Source organism: Ascaphus truei, chromosome 2, assembly GCF_040206685.1.
Source record: "Ascaphus truei isolate aAscTru1 chromosome 2, aAscTru1.hap1, whole genome shotgun sequence".
Classification (NCBI taxonomy): Eukaryota; Metazoa; Chordata; class Amphibia; order Anura; family Ascaphidae; genus Ascaphus; species Ascaphus truei.
Genome location: NC_134484.1, coordinates 3,927,304 through 3,948,518, shown reverse-complemented (window position 1 = coordinate 3,948,518; position 21,215 = coordinate 3,927,304). Strand labels below are relative to the sequence as shown.

The window sequence follows — 21,215 nt, the reverse complement described above, 5'->3', positions numbered from 1 at the left end:
GCCCCCGCCGCGCTAATATCCTGCTCTGCCCCTGCTCCCGCCGCGCTAATATCCTGCTCTGCCCTGCTCCCGCCGCGCTAATATCCTGCTCTGCCCCTGCTCCCGCCGCGCTAATATCCTGCTCTGCCCCTGCTCCCGCCGCGCTAATATCCTGCTTTGCCCCTGCTCCCGCCGCGCTAATATCCTGCTCTGCCCCTGCTCCCGCCGCGCTAATATCCTGCTCTGCTCCCGCCGCGCTAATATCCTGCTCTGCCCCTGCTCCCGCCGCGCTAATATCCTGCTCTGCTCCCGCCGCGCTAATATCCTGCTCTGCCCCTGCTCCCGCCGCGCTAATATCCTGCTCTGCCCCTGCTCCCGCCGCGCTAATATCCTGCTCTGCTCCTGCCCCCGCCGCGCTAATATCCTGCTCTGCCCCTGCTCCCGCCGCGCTAATATCCTGCTCTGTCCCCGCCGCGCTAATATCCTGCTCTGCCCCTGCTCCCGCCGCGCTAATATCCTGCTCTGCCCCTGCCCCCGCCGCGCTAATATCCTGCTCTGCCCCTGCTCCCGCCGCGCTAATATCCTGCTCTGCCCCTGCTCCCGCCGCGCTAATATCCTGCTCTGCTCCTGCCCCCGCCGCGCTAATATCCTGCTCTGCCCCTGCTCCCGCCGCGCTAATATCCTGCTCTGCCCCTGCTCCCGCCGCGCTAATATCCTGCTCTGCCCCTGCTCCCGCCGAGCTAATATCCTGCTCTGCCCCTGCTCCCGCCTCGCTAATATCCTGCTCTGCCCCTGCTCCCGCCGCGCTAAAATCCTGCTCTGCCTCTGCTCCCGCCGCACTAATATCCTGCTCTGCCCTGCTCCCGCCGCGCTAATATCCTGCTCTGCCCCTGCTCCCGCCGCGCTAATATCCTGCTCTGCCCCTGCTCCCGCCGCGCTAATATCCTGCTCTGCCCCTGCTCCCGCCGCGCTAATATCCTGCTCTGCCCCTGCTCCCGCCGCGCTAATATCCTGCTCTGCCCCTGCTCCCGCCGCGCTAATATCCTGCTCTGCCCCTGCTCCCGCCGCGCTAATATCCTGCTCTGCCCCTGCTCCCGCCGCGCTAATATCCTGCTCTGCCCCTGCTCCCGCCGCGCTAATATCCTGCTCTGCCCCTGCTCCCGCCGCGCTAATATCCTGCTCTGCCCCTGCTCCCGCCGCGCTAATATCCTGCTCTGCCCCTGCTCCCGCCGCGCTAATATCCTGCTCTGCCTCTGCCCCCGCCGCGCTAATATCCTGCTCTGCCCCTGCTCCCGCCGCGCTAATATCCTGCTCTGCCCCTGCTCCCGCTGCGCTAATATCCTGCTCTGCCCCTGCTCCCGCCGCGCTAATATCCTGCTCTACCCCTGCTCCCGCCGCGCTAATATCCTGCTCTGCCCCTGCTCCCGCCGCGCTAATATCCTGCTCTGCCCCTGCTCCCGCCGCTCTAATATCCTGCTCTGCCCCTGCTCCCGCCGCACTAATATCCTGCTCTGCCCTGCTCCCTCCGCGCTAATATCCTGCTCTGCCCCTGCTCCCGCCGCGCTAATATCCTGCTCTGCCCCTGCTCCGCCGCGCTAATATCCTGCTCTGCCCCTGCTCCCGCCGCTCTAATATCCTGCTCTGCCCCTGCTCCCGCCGCACTAATATCCTGCTCTGCCCTGCTCCCGCCGCGCTAATATCCTGCTCTGCCCCTGCTCCCGCCGCGCTAATATCCTGCTCTGCCCCTGCTCCCGCCGCACTAATATCCTGCTCTGCCCTGCTCCCGCCGCTCTAATATCCTGCTCTGCCCCTGCTCCCGCCGCGCTAATATCCTGCTCTGCCCCTGCTCCGCCGCGCTAATATCCTGCTCTGCCCCTGCTCCCGCCGCGCTAATATCCTGCTCTGCCCCTGCTCCCGCCGCGCTAATATCCTGCTCTGCCCCTGCTCCCGCCGCGCTAATATCCTGCTCTGCCCCTGCTCCCGCCGCTCTAATATCCTGCTCTGCCCCTGCTCCCGCCGCGCTAATATCCTGCTCTGCCCCTGCTCCCGCCGCGCTAATATCCTGCTCTGCCCCTGCTCCCGCCGCTCTAATATCCTGCTCTGCCCCTGCTCCCGCCGCTCTAATATCCTGCTCTGCCCCTGCTCCCGCCGCTCTAATATCCTGCTCTGCCCCTGCTCCCGCCGCTCTAATATCCTGCTCTGCCCCTGCTCCCGCCGCGCTAATATCCTGCTCTGCCCCTGCTCCCGCCGCGCTAATATCCTGCTCTGCCCCTGCTCCCGCCGCGCTAATATCCTGCTCTGCCCCTGCTCCCGCCGCACTAATATCCTGCTCTGCCCCTGCTCCCGCCGCGCTAATATCTTGCTCTGCCCCTGCTCCCGCCGCGCTAATATCCTGCTCTGCCCCTGCTCCCGCCTCGCTAATATCCTGCTCTGCCCCTGCTCCCGCCGCGCTAATATCCTGCTCTGCCCCTGCTCCCGCCGCGCTAATATCCTGCTCTGCTCCCGCCTCGCTAATATCCTGCTCTGCCCCTGCTCCCGCCGCGCTAATATCCTGCTCTGCCCCTGCTCCCGCCGCGCTAATATCCTGCTCTGCTCCCGCCGCGCTAATATCCTGCTCTGCCCCTGCTCCCGCCGCGCTAATATCCTGCTCTGCCCCTGCTCCCGCCGTGCTAATATCCTGCTCTGCCCCTGCTCCCGCCGCGCTAATATCCTGCTCTGCCCCTGCCGCGCTAATATCCTGCTCTGCCCCTGCTCCCGCCGCGCTAATATCCTGCTCTGCCCCTGCCCCCGCCGCGCTAATATCCTGCTCTGCCCCTGCTCCCGCCGCGCTAATATCCTGCTCTGCCCTGCTCCCGCCGCGCTAATATCCTGCTCTGCCCCTGCTCCCGCCGCGCTAATATCCTGCTCTGCCCCTGCTCCCGCCGCGCTAATATCCTGCTTTGCCCCTGCTCCCGCCGCGCTAATATCCTGCTCTGCCCCTGCTCCCGCCGCGCTAATATCCTGCTCTGCTCCCGCCGCGCTAATATCCTGCTCTGCCCCTGCTCCCGCCGCTCTAATATCCTGCTCTGCCCCTGCTCCCGCCGCGCTAATATCCTGCTCTGCCCCTGCTCCCGCCGCGCTAATATCCTGCTCTGCCCCTGCTCCCGCCGCGCTAATATCCTGCTCTGCCCCTGCTCCCGCCGCGCTAATATCCTGCTCTGCCCCTGCTCCCGCCGCGCTAATATCCTGCTCTGCCCCTGCTCCCGCCGCGCTAATATCCTGCTCTGCCCCTGCTCCCGCCGCGCTAATATCCTGCTCTGCCCCTGCTCCGCCGCGCTAATATCCTGCTCTGCCCCCGCCGCGCTAATATCCTGCTCTGCTCCTGCTCCCGCCGTGCTAATATCCTGCTCTGCCCCTGCTCCCGCCGCGCTAATATCCTGCTCTGCCCCTGCTCCCGCCGCGCTAATATCCTGCTCTGCCCCTGCTCCCGCCTCGCTAATATCCTGCTCTGCCCCTGCTCCCGCCGCGCTAATATCCTGCTCTGCCCTGCTCCCGCCGCGCTAATATCCTGCTCTGCCCTGCTCCCGCCGCGCTAATATCCTGCTCTGCTCCTGCTCCCGCCGCGCTAATATCCTGGTCTGCCCCTGCTCCCGCCGCGCTAATATCCTGCTCTGCCCCTGCTCCCGCCGCGCTAATATCCTGCTCTGCCCCTGCTCCCGCCGCACTAATATCCTGCTCTGCCCCTGCTCCCGCCGCGCTAATATCCTGCTCTGCCCCTGCTCCCGCCGCGCTAATATCCTGCTCTGCCCCTGCTCCCGCCGCGCTAATATCCTGCTCTGCCCCTGCTCCCGCCGCGCTAATATCCTGCTCTGCTCCTGCTCCCGCCGCGCTAATATCCTGCTCTGCCCCTGCTCCCGCCGCGCTAATATCCTGCTCTGCCCTGCTCCCGCCGCGCTAATATCCTGCTCTGCCCCTGCTCCCGCCGCGCTAATATCCTGCTCTGCTCCTGCTCCCGCCGTGCTAATATCCTGCTCTGCCCCTGCTCCTGCCGCGCTAATATCCTGCTCTGCCCCTGCTCCCGCCGCGCTAATATCCTGCTCTGCTCCTGCTCCCGGCGTGCTAATATCCTGCTCTGCCCCGCTAATATCCTGCTCTGCCCCTGCTCCCGCCGCGCTAATATCCTGCTCTGCCCCTGCTCTCGCCGCGCTAATATCCTGCTCTGCTCCTGCTCCCGCCGCGCTAATATCCTGCTCTGCTCCTGCTCCCGGCGTGCTAATATCCTGCTCTGCCCCGCTAATATCCTGCTCTGCCCCTGCTCCCGCCGCGCTAATATCCTGCTCTGCCCCTGCTCTCGCCGCGCTAATATCCTGCTCTGCTCCTGCTCCCGCCGCGCTAATATCCTGCTCTGCTCCTGCTCCCGCCGCGCTAATATCCTGCTCTGCCCCTGCTCCCGCCGCACTAATATCCTGCTCTGCCCCTGCTCCCGCCGCGCTAATATCTTGCTCTGCCCCTGCTCCCGCCGCGCTAATATCCTGCTCTGCCCCTGCTCCCGCCTCGCTAATATCCTGCTCTGCCCCTGCTCCCGCCGCGCTAATATCCTGCTCTGCCCCTGCTCCCGCCGCGCTAATATCCTGCTCTGCTCCCGCCTCGCTAATATCCTGCTCTGCCCCTGCTCCCGCCGCGCTAATATCCTGCTGTGCCCCTGCTCCCGCCGCGCTAATATCCTGCTCTGCTCCCGCCGCGCTAATATCCTGCTCTGCCCCTGCTCCCGCCGCGCTAATATCCTGCTCTGCCCCTGCTCCCGCCGTGCTAATATCCTGCTCTGCCCCTGCTCCCGCCGCGCTAATATCCTGCTCTGCCCCTGCCGCGCTAATATCCTGCTCTGCCCCTGCTCCCGCCGCGCTAATATCCTGCTCTGCCCCTGCCCCCGCCGCGCTAATATCCTGCTCTGCCCCTGCTCCCGCCGCGCTAATATCCTGCTCTGCCCTGCTCCCGCCGCGCTAATATCCTGCTCTGCCCCTGCTCCCGCCGCGCTAATATCCTGCTCTGCCCCTGCTCCCGCCGCGCTAATATCCTGCTTTGCCCCTGCTCCCGCCGCGCTAATATCCTGCTCTGCCCCTGCTCCCGCCGCGCTAATATCCTGCTCTGCTCCCGCCGCGCTAATATCCTGCTCTGCCCCTGCTCCCGCCGCTCTAATATCCTGCTCTGCCCCTGCTCCCGCCGCGCTAATATCCTGCTCTGCCCCTGCTCCCGCCGCGCTAATATCCTGCTCTGCCCCTGCTCCCGCCGCGCTAATATCCTGCTCTGCCCCTGCTCCCGCCGCGCTAATATCCTGCTCTGCCCCTGCTCCCGCCGCGCTAATATCCTGCTCTGCCCCTGCTCCCGCCGCGCTAATATCCTGCTCTGCCCCTGCTCCGCCGCGCTAATATCCTGCTCTGCCCCCGCCGCGCTAATATCCTGCTCTGCTCCTGCTCCCGCCGTGCTAATATCCTGCTCTGCCCCTGCTCCCGCCGCGCTAATATCCTGCTCTGCCCCTGCTCCCGCCGCGCTAATATCCTGCTCTGCCCCTGCTCCCGCCTCGCTAATATCCTGCTCTGCCCCTGCTCCCGCCGCGCTAATATCCTGCTCTGCCCTGCTCCCGCCGCGCTAATATCCTGCTCTGCCCTGCTCCCGCCGCGCTAATATCCTGCTCTGCTCCTGCTCCCGCCGCGCTAATATCCTGCTCTGCCCCTGCTCCCGCCGCGCTAATATCCTGCTCTGCCCCTGCTCCCGCCGCGCTAATATCCTGCTCTGCCCCTGCTCCCGCCGCACTAATATCCTGCTCTGCCCCTGCTCCCGCCGCGCTAATATCCTGCTCTGCCCCTGCTCCCGCCGCGCTAATATCCTGCTCTGCCCCTGCTCCCGCCGCGCTAATATCCTGCTCTGCCCCTGCTCCCGCCGCGCTAATATCCTGCTCTGCTCCTGCTCCCGCCGCGCTAATATCCTGCTCTGCCCCTGCTCCCGCCGCGCTAATATCCTGCTCTGCCCTGCTCCCGCCGCGCTAATATCCTGCTCTGCCCCTGCTCCCGCCGCGCTAATATCCTGCTCTGCTCCTGCTCCCGCCGTGCTAATATCCTGCTCTGCCCCTGCTCCTGCCGCGCTAATATCCTGCTCTGCCCCTGCTCCCGCCGCGCTAATATCCTGCTCTGCTCCTGCTCCCGGCGTGCTAATATCCTGCTCTGCCCCGCTAATATCCTGCTCTGCCCCTGCTCCCGCCGCGCTAATATCCTGCTCTGCCCCTGCTCTCGCCGCGCTAATATCCTGCTCTGCTCCTGCTCCCGCCGCGCTAATATCCTGCTCTGCTCCTGCTCCCGGCGTGCTAATATCCTGCTCTGCCCCGCTAATATCCTGCTCTGCCCCTGCTCCCGCCGCGCTAATATCCTGCTCTGCCCCTGCTCCCGCCGCGCTAATATCCTGCTCTGCTCCTGCTCCCGCCGCGCTAATATCCTGCTCTGCTCCTGCTCCCGCCGCGCTAATATCCTGCTCTGCCCTGCTCCCGCCGCGCTAATATCCTGCTCTGCCCCTGCTCCCGCCGTGCTAATATCCTGCTCTGCCCCTGCTCCCGCCGCGCTAATATCCTGCTCTGCCCTGCTCCCGCCGCGCTAATATCCTGCTCTGCCCCTGCTCCCGCCGCGCTAATATCCTGCTCTGCTCCTGCTCCCGCCGCGCTAATATCCTGCTCTGCTCCTGCTCCCGCCGCGCTAATATCCTGCTCTGCCCTGCTCCCGCCGCGCTAATATCCTGCTCTGCCCCTGCTCCCGCCGTGCTAATATCCTGCTCTGCCCCTGCTCCCGCCGCGCTAATATCCTGCTCTGCCCTGCTCCCGCCGCGCTAATATCCTGCTCTGCCCCTGCTCCCGCCGCGCTAATATCCTGCTCTGCCCCTGCTCCCGCCGCGCTAATATCCTGCTCTGCCCCTGCTCCCGCCGCACTAATATCCTGCTCTGCCCCTGCTCCCGCCGCGCTAATATCCTGCTCTGCCCCTGCTCCCGCCGCGCTAATATCCTGCTCTGCCCCTGCTCCCGCCGCGCTAATATCCTGCTCTGCCCCTGCTCCCGCCGCGCTAATATCCTGCTCTGCCCCTGCTCCCGCCTCGCTAATATCCTGCTCTGCCCCTGCCCCCGCCGCGCTAATATCCTGCTCTGCCCCTGCTCCCGCCGCGCTAATATCCTGCTCTGCCCCTGCCCCCGCCGCGCTAATATCCTGCTCTGCCCCTGCCCCCGCCGCGCTAATATCCTGCTCTGCCCCTGCTCCCGCCGCGCTAATATCCTGCTCTGCCCCTGCTCCCGCCGCGCTAATATCCTGCTCTGCCCCTGCTCCCGCCGCGCTAATATCCTGCTCTGCCCCTGCTCCCGCCGCGCTAATATCCTGCTCTGCCCCTGCTCCCGCCGCGCTAATATCCTGCTCTGCCCCTGCTCCCGCCGCGCTAATATCCTGCTCTGCCCCTGCTCCCGCCGCGCTAATATCCTGCTCTGCCCCTGCTCACGCCGCGCTAATATCCTGCTCTGCCCCTGCTCCCGCCGCGCTAATATCCTGCTCTGCCCCTGCTCCCGCCGCTCTAATATCCTGCTCTGCCCCTGCTCCCGCCGCGCTAATATCCTGCTCTGCCCCCGCCGCGCTAATATCCTGCTCTGCCCCTGCTCCGCCGCGCTAATATCCTGCTCTGCCCCCGCCGCGCTAATATCCTGCTCTGCTCCTGCTCCCGCCGTGCTAATATCCTGCTCTGCCCCTGCTCCCGCCGCTCTAATATCCTGCTCTGCCCCTGCTCCCGCCGCGCTAATATCCTGCTCTGCCCCCGCCGCGCTAATATCCTGCTCTGCCCCTGCTCCGCCGCGCTAATATCCTGCTCTGCCCCCGCCGCGCTAATATCCTGCTCTGCTCCTGCTCCCGCCGTGCTAATATCCTGCTCTGCCCCTGCTCCCGCCGCGCTAATATCCTGCTCTGCCCCTGCTCCCGCCGCGCTAATATCCTGCTCTGCCCCTGCTCCCTCCTCGCTAATATCCTGCTCTGCCCCTGCTCCCGCCGCGCTAATATCCTGCTCTGCCCCTGCTCCCGCCGCGCTAATATCCTGCTCTGCTCCTGCTCCCGGCGTGCTAATATCCTGCTCTGCCCCGCTAATATCCTGCTCTGCCCCTGCTCCCGCCGCGCTAATATCCTGCTCTGCCCCTGCTCTCGCCGCGCTAATATCCTGCTCTGCTCCTGCTCCCGCCGCGCTAATATCCTGCTCTGCTCCTGCTCCCGGCGTGCTAATATCCTGCTCTGCCCCGCTAATATCCTGCTCTGCCCCTGCTCCCGCCGCGCTAATATCCTGCTCTGCCCCTGCTCCCGCCGCGCTAATATCCTGCTCTGCTCCTGCTCCCGCCGCGCTAATATCCTGCTCTGCTCCTGCTCCCGCCGCGCTAATATCCTGCTCTGCCCTGCTCCCGCCGCGCTAATATCCTGCTCTGCCCCTGCTCCCGCCGTGCTAATATCCTGCTCTGCCCCTGCTCCCGCCGCGCTAATATCCTGCTCTGCCCTGCTCCCGCCGCGCTAATATCCTGCTCTGCCCCTGCTCCCGCCGCGCTAATATCCTGCTCTGCTCCTGCTCCCGCCGCGCTAATATCCTGCTCTGCTCCTGCTCCCGCCGCGCTAATATCCTGCTCTGCCCTGCTCCCGCCGCGCTAATATCCTGCTCTGCCCCTGCTCCCGCCGTGCTAATATCCTGCTCTGCCCCTGCTCCCGCCGCGCTAATATCCTGCTCTGCCCTGCTCCCGCCGCGCTAATATCCTGCTCTGCCCCTGCTCCCGCCGCGCTAATATCCTGCTCTGCCCCTGCTCCCGCCGTGCTAATATCCTGCTCTGCCCCTGCTCCCGCCGCGCTAATATCCTGCTCTGCCCCTGCTCCCGCCGCGCTAATATCCTGCTCTGCCCCTGCTCCCGCCGCGCTAATATCCTGCTCTGCCCCTGCTCCCGCCGCACTAATATCCTGCTCTGCCCCTGCTCCCGCCGCGCTAATATCCTGCTCTGCCCCTGCTCCCGCCGCGCTAATATCCTGCTCTGCCCCTGCTCCCGCCGCGCTAATATCCTGCTCTGCCCCTGCTCCCGCCTCGCTAATATCCTGCTCTGCCCCTGCCCCCGCCGCGCTAATATCCTGCTCTGCCCCTGCTCCCGCCGCGCTAATATCCTGCTCTGCCCCTGCCCCCGCCGCGCTAATATCCTGCTCTGCCCCTGCCCCCGCCGCGCTAATATCCTGCTCTGCCCCTGCTCCCGCCGCGCTAATATCCTGCTCTGCCCCTGCTCCCGCCGCGCTAATATCCTGCTCTGCCCCTGCTCCCGCCGCGCTAATATCCTGCTCTGCCCCTGCTCCCGCCGCGCTAATATCCTGCTCTGCCCCTGCTCCCGCCGCGCTAATATCCTGCTCTGCCCCTGCTCCCGCCGCGCTAATATCCTGCTCTGCCCCTGCTCCCGCCGCGCTAATATCCTGCTCTGCCCCTGCTCACGCCGCGCTAATATCCTGCTCTGCCCCTGCTCCCGCCGCGCTAATATCCTGCTCTGCCCCTGCTCCCGCCGCTCTAATATCCTGCTCTGCCCCTGCTCCCGCCGCGCTAATATCCTGCTCTGCCCCCGCCGCGCTAATATCCTGCTCTGCCCCTGCTCCGCCGCGCTAATATCCTGCTCTGCCCCCGCCGCGCTAATATCCTGCTCTGCTCCTGCTCCCGCCGTGCTAATATCCTGCTCTGCCCCTGCTCCCGCCGCTCTAATATCCTGCTCTGCCCCTGCTCCCGCCGCGCTAATATCCTGCTCTGCCCCCGCCGCGCTAATATCCTGCTCTGCCCCTGCTCCGCCGCGCTAATATCCTGCTCTGCCCCCGCCGCGCTAATATCCTGCTCTGCTCCTGCTCCCGCCGTGCTAATATCCTGCTCTGCCCCTGCTCCCGCCGCGCTAATATCCTGCTCTGCCCCTGCTCCCGCCGCGCTAATATCCTGCTCTGCCCCTGCTCCCTCCTCGCTAATATCCTGCTCTGCCCCTGCTCCCGCCGCGCTAATATCCTGCTCTGCCCCTGCTCCCGCCGCGCTAATATCCTGCTCTGCCCCTGCTCCCGCCGCGCTAATATCCTGCTCTGCCCCTGCTCCCGCCGCGCTAATTTCCTGCTCTGCGCCTGCCCCCGCCTCGCTAATATCCTGCTCTGCCCCTGCCCCCGCCGCGCTAATATCCTGCTCTGCCCCTGCTCCCGCCGCGCTAATATCCTGCTCTGCCCCTGCTCCCGCCGCGCTAATATCCTGCTCTGCCCCTGCCCCCGCCGCGCTAATATCCTGCTCTGCCCCTGCTCCCGCCGCGCTAATATCCTGCTCTGCCCCTGCTCCCGCCGCGCTAATATCCTGCTCTGCCCCTGCCCCCGCCGCGCTAATATCCTGCTCTGCCCCTGCTCCCGCCGCGCTAATATCCTGCTCTGCCCCTGCTCCCGCCGCGCTAATATCCTGCTCTGCCCCTGCTCCCGCCGTGCTAATATCCTGCTCTGCCCCTGCTCCCGCCGCGCTAATATCCTGCTCTGCCCCTGCTCCCGCCGCGCTAATATCCTGCTCTGCCCCTGCTCCCGCCGCGCTAATATCCTGCTCTGCCCCTGCCCCCGCCGCGCTAATATCTTGCTCTGCCCCTGCTCCCGCCGCGCTAATATCCTGCTCTGCCCCTGCTCCCGCTGCGCTAATATCCTGCTCTGCCCCTGCTCCCGCCGCTCTAATATCCTGCTCTGCCCCTGCTCCCGCCGCGCTAATATCCTGCTCTGCCCCTGCTCCCGCCGCGCTAATATCCTGCTCTGCCCCTGCTCCCGCCGCGCTAATATCCTGCTCTGCCCCTGCTCCCGCCGCGCTAATATCCTGCTCTGCCCCCGCCCCCGCCGCGCTAATATCCTGCTCTGCCCCTGCTCCCGCCGCGCTAATATCCTGCTCTGCCCCCGCCCCCGCCGCGCTAATATCCTGCTCTGCCCCTGCTCCCGCCGCGCTAATATCCTGCTCTACCCCTGCCCCCGCCGCGCTAATATCCTGCTCTGCCCCTGCTCCCGCCGCGCTAATATCCTGCTCTGCCCCTGCTCCCGCCGCGCTAATATCCTGCTCTGCCCCTGCTCCCGCCGCGCTAATATCCTGCTCTGCCCCTGCTCCCGCCGCGCTAATATCCTGCTCTGCCCCTGCTCCCGCCGCGCTAATATCCTGCTCTGCCCCTGCCCCCGCCGCGCTAATATCCTGCTCTGCCCCTGCTCCCGCCGCGCTAATATCCTGCTCTGCCCCTGCTCCCGCCGCGCTAATATCCTGCTCTGCCCCTGCCCCCGCCGCGCTAATATCCTGCTCTGCCCCTGCCCCCGCCGCGCTAATATCCTGCTCTGCCCCTGCTCCCGCCTCGCTAATATCCTGCTCTGCCCCTGCTCCCGCCGCGCTAATATCCTGCTCTGCCCCTGCCCCCGCCGCGCTAATATCCTGCTCTGCCCCTGCCCCCGCCGCGCTAATATCCTGCTCTGCCCTGCCCCCGCCGCGCTAATATCCTGCTCTACCCCTGCCCCCGCCGCGCTAATATCCTGCTCTGCCCCTGCCCCCGCCGCGCTAATATCCTGCTCTTCCCTGCTCCCGCCGCGCTAATATCCTGCTCTGCCCCTGCTCCCGCCGCGCTAATATCCTGCTCTGCCCCTGCTCCCGCCGTGCTAATATCCTGCTCTGCCCCTGCTCCCGCCGCGCTAATATCCTGCTCTGCCCCTGCTCCCGCCGCGCTAATATCCTGCTCTGCCCCTGCTCCCGCCGCGCTAATATCCTGCTCTGCTCCTGCTCCCGCCGCGCTAATATCCTGCTCTGCCCCTGCTCCCGCCGCGCTAATATCCTGCTCTGCCCCTGCTCCCGCCGCGCTAATATCCTGCTCTGCCCCTGCTCCGCCGCGCTAATATCCTGCTCTGCCCTGCTCCCGCCGCGCTAATATCCTGCTCTGCCCCTGCCCCCGCCGCGCTAATATCCTGCTCTGCCCCTGCCCCCGCCGCGCTAATATCCTGCTCTGCCCCTGCTCCCGCCGCGCTAATATCCTGCTCTGCCCCTGCTCCCGCCGCGCTAATATCCTGCTCTGCTCCTGCTCCCGCCGCGCTAATATCCTGCTCTGCCCCTGCCGCGCTAATATCCTGCTCTGCCCCTGCTCCCGCCGCGCTAATATCCTGCTCTGCTCCTGCTCCCGCCGCGCTAATATCCTGCTCTGCTCCTGCTCCCGCCGCGCTAATATCCTGCTCTGCCCCTGCCCCCGCCGCGCTAATATCCTGCTCTGCCCCTGCCGCGCTAATATCCTGCTCTGCCCCTGCTCCCGCCGCGCTAATATCCTGCTCTGCCCCTGCTCCCGCCGCGCTAATATCCTGCTCTGCCCCTGCTCCCGCCGCGCTAATATCCTGCTCTGCCCCTGCTCCCGCCGCGCTAATATCCTGCTCTGCCCCTGCCGCTCTAATATCCTGCTCTGCCCCTACTCCCACCGCGCTAATATCCTGCTCTGCCCCTGCTCCCGCCACGCTAATATCCTGCTCTGCTCCTGCTCCCGCCGCGCTAATATCCTGCTCTGCTCCTGCTCCCGCCGCGCTAATATCCTGCTCTGCCCCTGCTCCCGCCGCGCTAATATCCTGCTCTGCCCCTGCTCCCGCCGCGCTAATATCCTGCTCTGCCCTGCTCCCGCCGCGCTAATATCCTGCTCTGCCCCTGCCCCCGCCGCGCTAATATCCTGCTCTGCCCCTGCCCCCGCCGCGCTAATATCCTGCTCTGCCCCTGCTCCCGCCGCACTAATATCCTGCTCTGCCCCTGCTCCCGCCGCGCTAATATCCTGCTCTGCCCCTGCTCCCGCCGCGCTAATATCCTGCTCTGCCCCTGCTCCCGCCGCGCTAATATCCTGCTCTGCCCCTTCCCCCGCCGCGCTAATATCCTGCTCTGCCCCTGCTCCCGCCGCGCTAATATCCTGCTCTGCCCCTGCTCCCGCCGCGCTAATATCCTGCTCTGCTCCTGCTCCCGCCGTGCTAATATCCTGCTCTGCCCCTGCTCCCGCCGCGCTAATATCCTGCTCTGCCCCTGCTCCCGCCGCGCTAATATCCTGCTCTGCCCCTGCTCCCGCCGCGCTAATATCCTGCTCTGCCCTGCTCCCGCCGCGCTAATATCCTGCTCTGCCCCTGCTCCCACCGCGCTAATATCCTGCTCTGCTCCTGCTCCCGCCGCGCTAATGTCCTGCTCTGCCCCTGCTCCCGCCGCGCTAATATCCTGCTCTGCCCCTGCTCCCGCCGCGCTAATATCCTGCTCTGCCCCTGCTCCCGCCGCGCTAATATCCTGCTCTGCTCCTGCTCCCGCCGCGCTAATATCCTGCTCTGCCCCTGCTCCCGCCGCGCTAATATCCTGCTCTGCCCCTGCTCCCGCCGCGCTAATATCCTGCTCTGCCCTGCTCCCGCCGCGCTAATATCCTGCTCGGCCCCTGCCCCCGCCGCGCTAATATCCTGCTCTGCCCCTGCCCCCGCCGCGCTAATATCCTGCTCTGCCCCTGCTCCCGCCGCGCTAATATCCTGCTCTGCCCCTGCCCCCGCCGCGCTAATATCCTGCTCTGCCCCTGCTCCCGCCGCGCTAATATCCTGCTCTGCCCCTGCTCCCGCCGCGCTAATATCCTGCTCTGCTCCTGCTCCCGCCGCACTAATATCCTGCTCTTCCCCTGCTCCCGCCGCGCTAATATCCTGCTCTGCCCCTGCTCCCGCCGCGCTAATATCCTGCTCTGCCCCTGCCCCCGCCGCGCTAATATCCTGCTCTGCCCTGCTCCCGCCGCACTAATATCCTGCTCTGCCCCTGCTCCCGCCGCACTAATATGCTGCTCTGCTCCTGCTCCCGCCGCGCTAATATCCTGCTCTGCCCCTGCTCCCGCCGCGCTAATATCCTGCTCTGCCCCTGCCCCCGCCGCGCTAATATCCTGCTCTGCCCCTGCTCCCGCCGCGCTAATATCCTGCTCTGCTCCTGCAGCGCTAATATCCTGCTCTGCCCCTGCTCCCGCCGCGCTAATATCCTGCTCTGCCCCTGCTCCCGCCGCGCTAATATCCTGCTCTGTCCCCGCCGCGCTAATATCCTGCTCTGCCCCTGCTCCCGCCGCGCTAATATCCTGCTCTGTCCCCGCCGCGCTAATATCCTGCTCTGCCCCTGCTCCCGCCGCGCTAATATCCTGCTCTGCCCCTGCTCCCGCCGCGCTAATATCCTGCTCTGCCCCTGCTCCCGCCGCGCTAATATCCTGCTCTGCCCCTGCTCCCGCCGCGCTAATATCCTGCTCTGCCCCTGCTCCCGCCGCGCTAATATCCTGCTCTGCCCCTGCTCCCGCCGCGCTAATATCCTGCTCTGCCCCTGCCCCCGCCGCGCTAATATCCTGCTCTGCCCCTGCTCCCGCCGCGCTAATATCCTGCTCTGCCCTGCTCCCGCCGCTCTAATATCCTGCTCTGCCCCTGCTCCCGCCGCGCTAATATCCTGCTCTGCCCCTGCTCCCGCCGCGCTAATATCCTGCTCTGCTCCTGCTCCCGCCGCGCTAATATCCTGCTCTGCCCCTGCTCCCGCCGCGCTAATATCCTGCTCTGCCCTGCTCCCGCCGCGCTAATATCCTGCTCTGCCCCTGCTCCCGCCGCGCTAATATCCTGCTCTGCCCCTGCTCCCGCCGCGCTAATATCCTGCTCTGCCCCTGCTCCCGCCGCGCTAATATCCTGCTCTGCCCCTGCTCCCGCCGCGCTAATATCCTGCTCTGCCCCTGCTCCCGCCGCGCTAATATCCTGCTCTGCCCCTGCTCCCGCCGCGCTAATATCCTGCTCTGCCCCTGCTCCCGCCGCGCTAATATCCTGCTCTGCCCCTGCTCCCGCCGCGCTAATATCCTGCTCTGCCCCTGCTCCCGCCGCGCTAATATCCTGCTCTGCCCCTGCTCCCGCCGCGCTAATATCCTGCTCTGCTCCTGCTCCCGCCGCGCTAATATCCTGCTCTGCCCCTGCTCCCGCCGCGCTAATATCCTGCTCTGCCCCTGCTCCCGCCGCGCTAATATCCTGCTCTGCCCCTGCTCCCGCCGCGCTAATATCCTGCTCTGCCCCTGCTCCCGCCGCGCTAATATCCTGCTCTGCCCCTGCTCCCGCCGCGCTAATTTCCTGCTCTGCGCCTGCCCCCGCCGCGCTAATATCCTGCTCTGCCCCTGCTCCCGCCGCGCTAATATCCTGCTCTGCCCCTGCCCCCGCCGCGCTAATATCCTGCTCTGCTCCTGCTCCCGCCGCGCTAATATCCTGCTCTGCCCCTGCTCCCGCCGCGCTAATATCCTGCTCTGCCCCTGCTCCCGCCGCGCTAATTTCCTGCTCTGCGCCTGCCCCCGCCGCGCTAATATCCTGCTCTGCCCTGCGTTTTAGGATCACGCTGCAGCCGGCCACGGAGAAACTGGAGTCTATGTTACAGAGCCTCACACAGTTCCACGCGGAGTTCATGCAGGAATATTCCTGAGAAACCCAGGAAACCCAAACCAGCAGGTCCCCATCAGCACCCAGGGAAGCCCGAGGCACAGAGATGCTCACCACTGATCTTTATTTGTAACTAGCTGATATACCCGGCGTTGCCCGGGATGTAAATCCGTAATAGGTAGTATTTCTAAATAACGTAAGCATAGGTGGAGTATTTGGTGGAAAGGTTGGATAATAATGTTGAAAAGAAACATGGAAGAAAATGTAATCGGATGTTGTTTAAAAATGGTTTATTGTAAAGTTATTGTGAGTCGGCGAGTGGCTGGTGAGTGCGGTGTGGCGGTCCCACTACGGTGGGAAGGGGTGTGAGGTGGTGGGTGAAAGGCGGGAGGGGGCGGGGGGGTGAAAGGCAGGAGCAGGAGGGGGGAGGAAGGCAGGGGCAAGGGGGGGAAGGCAAGGGCAAGGGGGAGGAAGGCAAGGGAGGCAGGGGCAAGGGGGAGGAAGGGAAGGGAGGCAGGGGCAAGGGGGAGGAAGGGAAGGGAGGCAGGGGCAAGGGGGAGGAAGGGAAGGGAGGGGGGAGGCAGGGCAAGGGGGGGAGGCAGGGGCAAGGGGGGGGTGAAAGGCAAGGGGTGGGTGGGTGGGTTATTTAGTGACTGGGTGGGTGGGTTATTTAGTGACTTTATTTAGTGACTGGGTGGGTGTGTGGGTTATTTAGTGACTTTTATTTAGTGACTGGGTGGGTGGGTTATTTAGTGACTGGGTGGGTGGGTTATTTAGTGACTGGGTGGGTGGGTTATTTAGTGACTGGGTGGGTGGGTTATTTAGTGACTGGGTGGGTGGGTTATTTAGTGACTTTATTTAGTGACTTTTATTTAGTGACTGGGTGGGGGGGTTATTTAGTGACATCTCCCACTACCCCCGCCCCCCGCAGCCCCCATACCTCAAACGGAGGCCTTAAGTTAGCGGGCGGGCAGGCCTGCATTTCCCCCCTGCATCTTACCCCCCCGCGGCGGCATGAAGCTAGTTTCAGGCCGGCATCACACCCCCACCTCTCCCCCCCCCCCCACATGCGGCGGCTTTGGGGGCATGAAGATAGCGGGCGGCACACCATTCCCTTCCCCCCCCCATACCTCACGTGGCGGCTTGAAGATAGCGGCAAGGGGGGGAAGGCAGGGGCAAGGGGGGGAGGCAGGGGCAAGGGGGAGGAAGGCAAGGGGGAGGAAGGCAAGGGAGGGGGGGAGGCAGGGGCAAGGGGGAGGAAGGCAAGGGAGGGGGGGAGGAAGGCAAGGGAGGGGGGGAGGCAGGGCAAGGGGGGGGAGGCAGGGGCAAGGGGGGGGGTGAAAGGCAAGGGGTGGGTGGGTTGGTTATTTAGTGACTGGGTGGGTTATTTAGTGACTGGGTGGGTGTGTGGGTTATTTAGTGACTTTTATTTAGTGACTGGGTGGGTGGGTTATTTAGTGACTTTTATTTAGTGACTGGGTGGGTGGGTTATTTAGTGACTTTTATTTAGTGACTGGGTGGGTGGGTTATTTAGTGACTGGGTGGGTGGGTTATTTAGTGACTTGGTGGGTGGGTTATTTAGTGAATGGGTGGGTGGGTTATTTAGTGACTGGGTGGGTTATTTAGTGACTGGGTGGGTGGGTTATTTAGTGACTGGGTGGGTGGGTTATTTAGTGACTTTATTTAGTGACTTTTATTTAGTGACTGGGTGGGTGGGTTATTTAGTGATATCTCCCACTACCCCCGCCCCCCACAGCCCCCATACCTCAGGCGGAGGCCTTAAGTTAGCGGGCGGGCAGGCCTGCATTTCCCCCCTGCATCTTACCCCCCCGCGGCGGCATGAAGCTAGTTTCAGGCCAGCATCACACCCCCACCCCTCCCCCCCCCCCCCCACATGCGGCGGCTTTGGGGGCATGAAGATAGCGGGCGGCACACCATTCCCTCCAACCCCCCCCCCCATACCTCACGTGGCGGCTTGAAGATAGCGGGCGGCACGCCATTCCCTCCACCCCCCCCCCCCCATACCTCACGTGGCGGCTTGAAGATAGCGGGCGGCACGCCATTCCCTCCAACCCCCCCCCCCCCATACCTCACGTGGCGGCTTGAAGATAGCGGGCGGCACGCCATTCCCTCCAACCCCCCCCCCCCCCATACCTCACGTGGCGGCTTGAAGATAGCGGGCGGCACGCCATTCCCTCCAACCCCCCCCCCCCCATACCTCACGTGGCGGCTTGAAGATAGCGGGCGGCACGCCATTCCCTCCAACCCCCCCCCCCCATACCTCACGTGGCGGCTTGAAGATAGCGGGCGGCACGCCATTCCCTCCAACCCCCCCCCCCCATACCTCACGTGGCGGCTTGAAGATAGCGGGCGGCACGCCATTCCCTCCAACCCCCCCCCCCCCATACCTCACGTGGCGGCTTGAAGATAGCGGGCGGCACGCCATTCCCTCCAACCCCCCCCCCCCATACCTCACGTGGCGGCTTGAAGATAGCGGGCGGCACGCCATTCCCTCCAACCCCCAATACCTCACGTGGCGGCTTGAAGATAGCGGGCGGCACGCCATTCCCTCCCCCCCCCCCCCATACCTCACGTGGCGGCTTGAAGATATCGGGGCGGCACGCCATTCCCTCCCCCCCCCCCCATACCTCACGTGGCGGCTTGAAGATAGCGGACGGCACGCCATTCCCTCCCCCCCATACCTCACGTGGCGGCTTGAAGATAGCGGGCGGCACGCCATTCCCTCCAACACCCCCCCCCCCCATACCTCACGTGGCGGCTTGAATATAGCGGGCGGCACGCCATTCCCTCCAACCCCCCCCCCCCATACCTCACGTGGCGGCTTGAAGATATCGGGGCGGCACGCCATTCCCCCCCCCCCATACCGCACGCGGCGGCCGTAGTGGAATATTTGGGGAGGTGGGTGGGAGTCACGTGGTGAGGTGTCCCCGTCGCGGCCAAGCAGGTTTGCAGGCTGTGAGGAGGGTGGAAGGAGGCGGTAGGGCTGCTGCGTCGGCCCTGAGGGTTGTGAGGTGATGGGAGCGGCGGCGGCGCTAAACCCCCCCACCCGCGCGGCCAAGCATGGCGCCATGAGGGGAGGTGAGTTGAGGGTGAGGGGGGCTGGCCTCGGGGGTGAGGAAGAGGTGTGTGTGTCTCTCTCCGTCTCTCCTTTGGCCCGTCACTCCGCCTCAGGCCAATGAGAGGTGTGCGGGGGCGGGCGGGCGGGCCAAGGGAGTAATCTCATTGGCCTGGCCCAAGGTCCAATGGGATTGCCGCTAGGGACACAGGGAGGGACACAGGGAGACACATACGGACACATAGTACGCTTTCAGAAATATATAGTAAGATTAATCACCAGTGCACGCTATAGACACAAGCTGATCGGGTCACGGCGAGCCCAATCTGAAGCCATTCTTATTTCTAACTCTTACTTATCTGAAAGCAGGGTCACTCACTGTATTAAAAAGTCTACATTTTTTGGAAGGTAGTCTAGCTCAGGGGAGCTCAACTTCAGTCCCCACCCCCCTTAACGGGTCAGGTTTCTCAGGATATTCCTGCTTCAGCACAGATGGCTCACTCAGTCCCTGCTTCCGCACAAGTGGCTCAATCAGAGACTCTGTCTTTAACTGAGCATCTGATTGAGCCACCTGTGCTGAAGCTGGGATATCCTGAACAACTGATGTGTTGGGGGGGGGGGCGGGGGGGGGCTTGAGGACTGGGGTTGGGCCCCCCTGGTCTAGCTCACTGGCTTCTAGTCTCTTGCAATGAGGGGGACCACTCACCTTTAGCAGTCAAGAGATCCCATATTAGACGTACCACTTATTGGACTCATCAATGTTACTAACCAGCCATCAATAATACTCATTAACCGACACTTTAGATAAAAAATAATACAATTTAAAAAAAAGATTGCAATGGTAGTCTTTACTAAGTGGCAAACAATCGGCACACACAGAAAGCGCTCGGTGGAAGGTGGTTTCAGTTATTGGAGGACAGTTTCAATGACTGGAGGACACCCTCAACTCTTGGAAGGAACCCCCGGTCTCACCCAGGAGAAGACATCGTCACTCATCGGAAGATCAGTCCCATTCATTCCCAGCATCGCTAACTTCGCAAACACCGAGAGAGATCACAATTATTTCGTCCACCGCTTCACCATCACCGGATCTGACAGAGATTGAGAGAAGGGGCACTGAGAGGTGTGGTGTACGGTAACACGAGAACTTGTCGGTAGATTACGTAACTCCTCCGGTGTTTGAAGATCCTGCAACTAAACGAACGTACTTTATTCAGCTACCTCCCCTCCTCTATAGATCCACTACCCCTTCAGTGGAGGTACTCCTCTCGTTTCCCTGGAGAATCCCATTATGCTCTTTATGAAGATCTCTCGTGTTGCTCCCTAAAGGTTCACAGCCTACCCTGAAACTACCGTACTCTCCTCCAGGACAGAAATGGACAACTCACCACGGCCGTTCAGCTGCTGAGGACAGTTGGCCACGGCCGTTTCGTCCACGAGATAGGGGTTACGGATTTTAGGGTTAGGATTAGGGGGTTACGGATTTTAGGGTTAGGATTAGGGGGTTATGGATTTTAGGGTTAGGATGTTTTAGGGTTAGGATTGGGGGATAAAGATTTTAAGGTTAGGATTAGGGGGTTATGGCTTTTAGGGTTAGAATTAGGGGGTTAGGGATTAAGGGGTTATGGATTTTAGGATTAGAGGTTAAGGTTAGGGTTTCTAAGGTAAGAGTTTTAGGGTTAGGGGTTAAGGTAAGGATTACAGGTTTGGGTTTTAAGGATTACCTGCGGTGGCAAACTGTCCTGGCAGCCAAATATCCTATTAGTGAAACGGCCGCAACTAATTGTTCTAGACGCCCTCCAGGACCAGTGCAGCTGCTACAACTTTGCACTACAGCAGGGGGCTATGTTTTGGGGTTTTACCTTCCAGTTTAATCCCAGTATCTGATATACGGTAGATCCACTTACCTCTGACGTGCTCCAAACTTACCTTGCTTGTGTTTGTGAAAGCTTTGCCGTGTAACTAGCTATTGTTCAGCGTTCTGCCTTCAGATCGTTCTCTATATAACCCACACATGATAATTATTGTAATTAGCGCTGTTAATAAAATGATCGCAAGCTTAGCGGAGAAATACATAGAATTCAAAGTGCCTTCTTCACAATTACTGGTTCAGAAATAGCGACCCCAGATTCTCAGTGGTGGCAAAAAGCTGCGTGCCGGTAATTAGCCAAACTGCTAGGAAATAACATGAAACGTGGAAAATACTGTATGAGGGAAATAATACTCTCTTGTAGATATCCCCTGTCACACATTTTTATCTCACGCCCAGCTTCACATGGCAAGGTCAGTAACCCATCTCACACCCAGCTTCACATGGCAAGGTCAGTAACCCATCTCACACCCAGCTTCACATGGCAAGGTTGGTAACCCATCTCACACCCAGCTTCACATGGCAAGGTCAGTAACCCATCTCACACACAGCTTCACATGGCAAGGTTGGTAACCCATCTCACACCCAGCTTCACATGGCAAGGTCAGTAACCCATCTCACACCCAACTTCACATGGCAAGGTCAGTAACCCATCTCACACCCAACTTCACATGGCAAGGTCAGTAACCCATCTCACACCCAGCGACACATGGCAAGGTCAGTAACCCATCTCACACCCAGCGTCACATGGCAAGGTCAGTAACCCATTTCACACCCAGCTTCACATGGCAAGGCCAGTAACCCATCTCACACCCAGCTTCACATGGCAAGGTCAGTAACCCAT

General features: G+C 62.8%; 1 protein-coding gene across 1 annotated transcript in view; it reads left to right on the top strand.

Annotated features, from left to right (window-relative positions):
* Nucleotides 1–15,711, top strand: part of LOC142474469 (alanine aminotransferase 2-like) — a 143,724-nt gene extending 128,013 nt beyond the window's left edge. Inside the window, exon 12 of the mRNA XM_075580869.1 lies at nucleotides 15,378–15,711. Coding sequence (XP_075436984.1) covers nucleotides 15,378–15,468 — 91 coding nt within the window. The 3' untranslated portion in view covers nucleotides 15,469–15,711. The remainder of the gene's footprint in view (nucleotides 1–15,377) is intronic.
* Nucleotides 15,712–21,215: the final 5,504 nt, after the last annotated feature.